A 7,306-nucleotide genomic window follows, 5' to 3' on the forward strand; every position below is an offset into this window, starting at 1 on the left:
CAGAGACACAATAGCTAATTTGTTATCTAGGATTTTGATGGAACCTCTTGGAGGATGAATTCTTGTTATGTTTTAATATAATCTAACCCTTGAATTTATCTATTTGTTCAACTACGTGCTTATTTTAGTTGATTGAATGGCCATCGATTGACTGTGCCTATTTATTATGTGTTGCTTGAGAAATGATATATATTTAGGTGGTTGTTGAACAACGTCACTCCTAACGTATGTGAGAAATCAATATAACGGGTTTAAAGGTAGGTCTAGAAATAATAAAGCCTTGACGTGGTCATAATGAGCGGTTAGATAAAGCCAACTAGCGTAGTTCGAGAGAATATTTCAAGTAAATTGTTATAGTTGCTCGAGAGAGAATTACGACACCTAAAGTGCTCGCGATCAGTAGAGAATATATAGGCGAAATTGTAGGGAACATAGCGGGAAGGATTCCAACAATTGGGAAAATCATAACTCTAGACCTCCTAAATTTAATCACCAACCCTTAGTATCTTTAGTTGTTAATTTACTGCTTTAGTTTGTTAGTCAATTAGTTACATATAAGAATCTTAATATTTATAACTTAGGAATTGTTCGAGTTTATCTTCTTAGTGATACTAAACAGTTATAGTGAAGCCTTAGTTCTCTGTGGGATTCGACTCCGGACTTTTAGACCGGATTATATTTGCAGCGACCGCTTATACTTTTTAGGACTAGAGTTGGGCGTGATCACCCATATGTCAAAATGTATAAGAAGTCATAAATGACATGATGCTATACATCATGAGGAAAAATGCATCTATATGCTTGTATGTCAAGTGTGCATGCCAAATGCAATGCAAATCACTGATAAAGATCATATGCATACTCTCAGAGTATCAATTCACCCAGTCCTCCCAGTCACTCAGTCCTCCCAATCACTCAGTCCTCACAGTCACTCAATCCTCACTCAGCACTCGGCACTCGCACTCAGTAGGTACCTGCGCTCACTGGGGGTGTGTACAGACTTCGGAGGGGCTCCTACAGCCCAAGCGCTATAATCTGCACGGACAACTCACGTGCTGCACGGGAAATTCACGTGCTCTAGTATCAATATCTGGATCCGCACGGACAACTCACTGCTATAGTATCAACATCTGGATCCGCACGGACACCTCATGTGCTATAATAAGCCAATCTTGCCTGCTGCGGCGTGCAACCCGAACAATCAGGCCACCGGCCTCACTCAGTCATCAATCTCTCCAGTCTCTCGGGCTCACAATGTCATGAAACTAGCCCAAAATGATGATATGATGAATCAATAAATAGCAACAGAGACTGAGAGATGATATGAAATTAATGAACATAACTGAGTATAAAGTTACAATTTAAACAAATAAATCGATAGCAGAAATGACTTCAGTGGGTCCCAATAATGCCAACATTGGCCTAAGCATTATTTCTAAATGAGTCATAACTCGATAACTCTAGTACGTAGAGATTTCATGATTACAGGTAAGTTCAGGTAAGTACATAGTACCATAGGAATAACAGAGTCACGGTTCGAACGGTACACGCCCGTCACCTAGCATGTGCGTCACCTCAACACTAAACACATAACACATATAATTAAGGTTCATACCCTCAGCTCCAAGATTAGAAGAGTTACTTACCTCAAACAAGACGAATACAATGTCGAGAAAGCTAAAAATGCTCCAGAAATTCCGTTATGCGCTTAACAACTCCTGAACGGCTCGAATCTAGTCACAATTAATTTGATTCAATCCACATAATTATAAGAATTAATTCCATATCAAAATACCAATACTTTCCCACAACATCCGAAATTACACTTCAAAAATTGCTTGTGGGGCCCCACATCTCAAAATCCGACGAAACTCACAAAATCCGACAATCCATCCAATTATAAGTTCAACCATACTAATTTCACTCAAATCCGACTCTGAAACGGTGTTCAAATCTCGAAAATTTATTTTATGAAATTTTAGAAAGTTCCTCCGATGTTTCTTGAAAAATAAATAATCTAACGCCGAAAACGAAGATTAATTCATGGAATATACTCATAAGGGAGTCAAAAACACTTACCCCAAGTTGTGCGGAAATATTTCTCTCCAAAATCGCCCAAACCGTATTCCAAAATTCAAAAATGCGTGAAATATCATGAACCCTCGAACTTAAAGGGTTCTGTCGAGCGACTTCCGTATGTGCGGTGTAATAGTCGCATGTGCGACATCCGTTTCTGCGGACGAACCTCGCACCTGCGAAGGTCGCTTCTGCGGTGCATAAACTGTATTTGTGGTCGCGCTTCTGCGCGCGTTGGGACGCTTTTGTGCCCTTCGCTTCTGCGACTGCCTTGTCGCACCTACGAGCCCAAATCCACAGGTGCGATCACACTATAACCAGAAATCTTCAGTATTGCAACATGAAGTGAAAATGATCCGAACCTCATCCAAAAATTACCCGAGCCACTCGGAACCCCCATCCAAATATACTGACAAGTCCCATAACATAACATAACACAGACCTACTCGAGGTCTCAAATTACATCAAACAACATCAAAATCACAAATCATACTCCAATTCAAGCCTAATAAATTTTAAAATTTTCAAATTCTACAAACGACGTCGAAACCTATCAAATCAAGTCCGATTTACCTCAAATTTTGCACAAAAATCATAAATGACATAACAGACCTATTTCAATTTCCAGAATCGGATTTTGACCCCGATAACAAAAAGTCAACTCCTCGGTCAAACTTCCAAAAATTCAACCTTTGCCATTTCAAGCCTAATTCCACTACGGACCTCCAAATAATTTTTCGGACACGCTCCTATGTCCAAAATTACCATACGGAGCTATTGGAATAATCAAAATTCAAATCCGAGGTCGTTTGCCCATAAATCAACATCTAGTTAACTTTTCCAACTTAAGTTTTTAATTATGAGACTAAGTATTTCATTTCACTCCGAAATCCTTCCGGACCCGAACTAACTAATCCGGTAATTTATAAAATAATTGTAAAGCATAACTTAAGCAGTAAATAGGGGAACGGGACTGAAATACTCAAAATAACCGGCTGGGTCATTACAAAATATTTTCTTGGCGATTCTCGTCCCTGCTGCCCGATGATTCTCTTACATCCACCGGTGAAGTAGGTTCACTCTCTTCATCATGACTAGGCTGAAATAATAAAAAATATTTTCAGATGAAAAATCTTATCATTATACCATGTTTAAAATTCGAATGCTTCCTTAAAGCGATGATTATCTAGCTTGACCAAGATGAGGACTATATCCTCGTTACAATCATTTGCCTAATAATAATGCTTATGGCATTCTGTTAGACAAGAAGTAATTGTATCATACAGAGACATAATTTCTATACATGGAAGATTCTCAAGTTAGATTATACATATAAATGGCATGCTTCCTAAGTGACTTATACCAATATCTCCCTACTGCCATATGAAGGCATATTTCAGATGTCTCCAATGAACCATGCACTCTTGGAATCAATTTCTCAAGCATGTACAATATTCTAAATCACGGTATGCAACTTAGCATCGTCAAGAATCAAATGTACACTAATGAATTTTACCATTATCTATGATGCATCCTTATTCCTTTTCCTTGCAATAATCCAACCAAACCAAATTAAAAGATAACAAGAAGACATATGCACAAAACAAAAAACTTCGAATGTTCTTCTTACTTGTGGTTGAGGAGAAAACAGACCAGCAAATTGCTCAAAAACTCTTTCTTCCTTTGATATCATGTAAGCTTTCAATGCAGTTAAGGTGTCTGCTAATTAGGACTTTAAATGAGTGACCTCTTGTTGCAAATAGGTGAAAGTTGTAGATGATGCGCCGAAACCAGATGAAGAATGGTTCAGCTCATTAAGTCGTTGCTTGATATTCTTGAATGTATTTGAAGGAGCTGCTCCCATACACATACATCGTAACCTCCCAGAATGCTCTGCCCCTAACACATTGCCAATAATATCATCTGGGGAAATTTCAGATTCATTGGTATTGCCTTGAGTCAATTCAATTTGTTCCTACGAGTAGACAAATTATCAATTAGTATGTACAAAAAGTAAGATTGAGATGCAAAATGTTAAAAATATAATTTCAAATAATGTCAGAGAAACATACCAAAGCTGAACTTACCACTATAGTCCTTGCCTCGTCATTTACAAATGATCCATCCCTTCTCTTATGAGTTTCGATAAATATCTTTCTCCGAGTAGGATTTTCTCCAGTTTTCAAAAACTAAGAAAGAGATAAATTAAATAGATTGTAATAAAGTATTTAAATTAGAGAACAAGTAAAAACTATTAAGTTAATATGAATACCAACTCATGTCGTCGTCTCGAGTTAGCTTTGGAACCGCCAGTGTGAGGTATTGTTTGTTTGCGTCGAATTTCTTTATTACTTCTACAACTTTCCTATCAACAAAATAATAACAACTTAAAAAGTTAGTCTAATATTTAATCATAACAACATCAAAATCTATTTAGATAATCAGAATCTTACAATTGTTGATGATTTTAGATGATAAGCAGCAAAACTAGCCCACTGATCTCCATTTATATCCGGTAACACATTGCTTAAAAGTTCAGTTCTGCTTTTGGCTGGGTCATAAAATTCATCCCACAATATATGTCTATGTGTAGCCCACTTCTTATTCAAACTAACATTGCAATATCTGTATGCAATGGGATTAGTAGTCCTAAAACAATTGAGGCTTCAAATGAAAAAGAAAAACAAAGTTAGTTTTCTGTTCATGCATAAAAATCTAGTTACAATAAATAGACATATGTGTAATACCTTTAGCATAGTTTCAAAGCAGTATTCCTTGTATTTTTTAGGAATACCTGACGGTCCTGACCACCTGTCAAAATTAATTGGGAAGAAATTGCCATCAATAGCCAGCAATCCACAATATCCGGCAAGCAACCCTTGTGCTTCCCCATATGATGCATCGTAGTTTATCAAAGTCCACAATGATGCAATCTCCGATAGGTAGGTTGTTGATTTCATTGACTTTGATCTTAATGTGCTTGGTAGTGTTGTTTGAGTCTTTAATAAAAAGACAAGTTAGTCAACCAAAAGGAAAAATATCAAAAATAAACATACATATAAGGCATATACCTATTGCCTCTACTTTTCAATATTGTGTAGATTTACGTCCAGGATGGCGTATGGACATTGCACTTGGATTAGAAGGCTGAGTTGGAGCTTGTTCTTGTTGTGGGACTTCATCAGCTACTGAGGAACTTGCAGGAGCATGTGGGGGAGCTTGTAACAATGTTGAGGGCTCGCAAGTGACGAGGCTGGAGTTGTTGATGATGAAGAACGTCCAGGAGCATCATATGGTCCATGAACTGATTTCAATGGATTCCGGAAACGTTTAACCTTTGGCATGCTGCTTATTCATAAGAAAAATAAAAAAAAATGGTGAATCATATATGATCTAGTGTACTAAAATGAAGCGAACATGGAACTATGGCAGAACATTAATTACCGAAAATTTTCACAAAATTATCATTTTCACTATTTTATTTAAACAAAGGAATGGACAAAAAACGGAGTAGGAAAATAAAAGGATGGCATCCACATGCCAAAACAGGTAAGCATCATCACGTTAATCTTCCCAAAAATAACGCTTCTAATCCCCGCTTCTTTACTTCCTTTACTTATCTTTAATGACGACTTACCGAAAACTACTAAACTAAATCACCTTTGTCTTACCACTAATGACAACCTTAATGAACTACCTTCTGCTCCTCAAAATTTTCTAAACCCTAACTCAGCAAACTCCTCTACACTAAGCCAACCTATTAGTAATACTAGCCCAATAGAACCTCTAGCCCAAAACTCATCTATTCTCCCAACCCAAACCACTCCAGCTCCCACCTATACTGACCAAAACCAAACACGCTCAAGCCCACCACTGTTCCCACCGTCTACTTCCCACAATCCTCTATTCCAAACTGTTCCTCCTTCAACTTAAATTCTGCAACGTCACCCTAATATCATCCCCACCCCCAACAACTCTCAATTATCCCCATTTATTTACTGCCCCGGGTCAAAATATCCCTCCCAAATCCCCACAACCTAACTTACCTTGCCCCACAACAACCCACGTAAACCCCACACATGATGACTCACCCGACCACCCCTCCATAATTCCCTCTCACACCAATTCTTCAGTCTAATTACCCCTACTACATTAAACAATATTGTCAATCTTACTACACCACCCTTACAAGATTTAAATTCCTATGCAACGTTAACAAAGCCATCATCCCCTTCAAATACCTCCCACTGTCACGACTCCTCCTATACTACACCAACACTTCCCATATACTCAATACCTCCAGAGCACTATAGATCCACCCCAACAACCATATCCACCTCCTCCCTACCCGACACTATACGTAGCTCAGGACACTTCGGACCTTCCTCCCCAGTCATGGTTGGAATAGGGTCTCACGGGTCAAGCACTACTATTCCGCCTCACAGTCAACAACCAAGAGATCATAGTAGCACTACAAAACTCTTCATATCTAGTATAAGTAGTGTCAGAAGGCATGCGGCTAGGCATGGATGCTTTTGGTCAGTCCCATTGGTCGATGAATGCTCCATATCCATACACCTTACTTCCTATCCTGGAAATCCCTTTCTACCCCCCACCCCCACCCCCGATTCTCGATCCGATCTTTACACCATGGAACAACCAGACACTCACATTCCTAACAGACCTGATGATGGCACCACCCCAGTCCCCCAAGCACTCTACTATATCCTCTCAGTCCGCTCATCCCACCCCAACTATTACCTACAGAACTCGATGTAGAAATTCAACAACAGGACCTAGCTACAACACTAATAGAAATGCGCAAGACACGAACCTCTCATTCCACTCTGGACAACCTCCGTAGCTTCATATTAAAGGAGCAATATGCAAAAACAAAATACATCTCAAATGCCTAACAAATCTCACAAAGTGCTCCCTTATCATTCGACCATCACTGAACCCCGAAATAGTAAAATATGCAATAGTCCTCATTCCCACTCTACAGCATGAGACCCAGCCACCAGTGAACCCCCAACTTGCTCTAGTTTCTAGGGGAGCGACATCCCACCCCCCGGACTCCTTTGAAGATCTCCCACCCGACACTCCTACCATGAATTTTATACTTTGGAACTGTCGTGGTGCTCATAACGTCGGCTTTCATCATAATTTTTGTTCACTCCTAAATTATCATGCACCTGCATTAGTAGTATTATTTGAAACCCACGTGCAA

At 39.0% G+C, this 7,306-nt stretch overlaps 1 protein-coding gene across 1 annotated transcript; it reads right to left on the reverse strand.

Moving 5' to 3' along the window:
- Positions 1-3,079: 3,079 nt before the first annotated feature.
- Positions 3,080-5,036, reverse strand: LOC142168305 (uncharacterized). Its single transcript, XM_075228970.1, has 7 exons — positions 4,888-5,036; positions 4,530-4,725; positions 4,349-4,441; positions 4,149-4,265; positions 3,949-4,051; positions 3,707-3,795; positions 3,080-3,175 (listed from the first exon to the last, which is right to left on the reverse strand). Exons 1-7 carry the CDS (start codon positions 5,034-5,036, stop codon positions 3,080-3,082), a joined length of 843 nt encoding a protein of 280 aa, XP_075085071.1.
- Positions 5,037-7,306: the final 2,270 nt, after the last annotated feature.

This window comes from Nicotiana tabacum, chromosome 13 (genome assembly GCF_000715075.1).
Source record: "Nicotiana tabacum cultivar K326 chromosome 13, ASM71507v2, whole genome shotgun sequence".
NCBI classification, from domain to species: Eukaryota; Viridiplantae; Streptophyta; class Magnoliopsida; order Solanales; family Solanaceae; genus Nicotiana; species Nicotiana tabacum.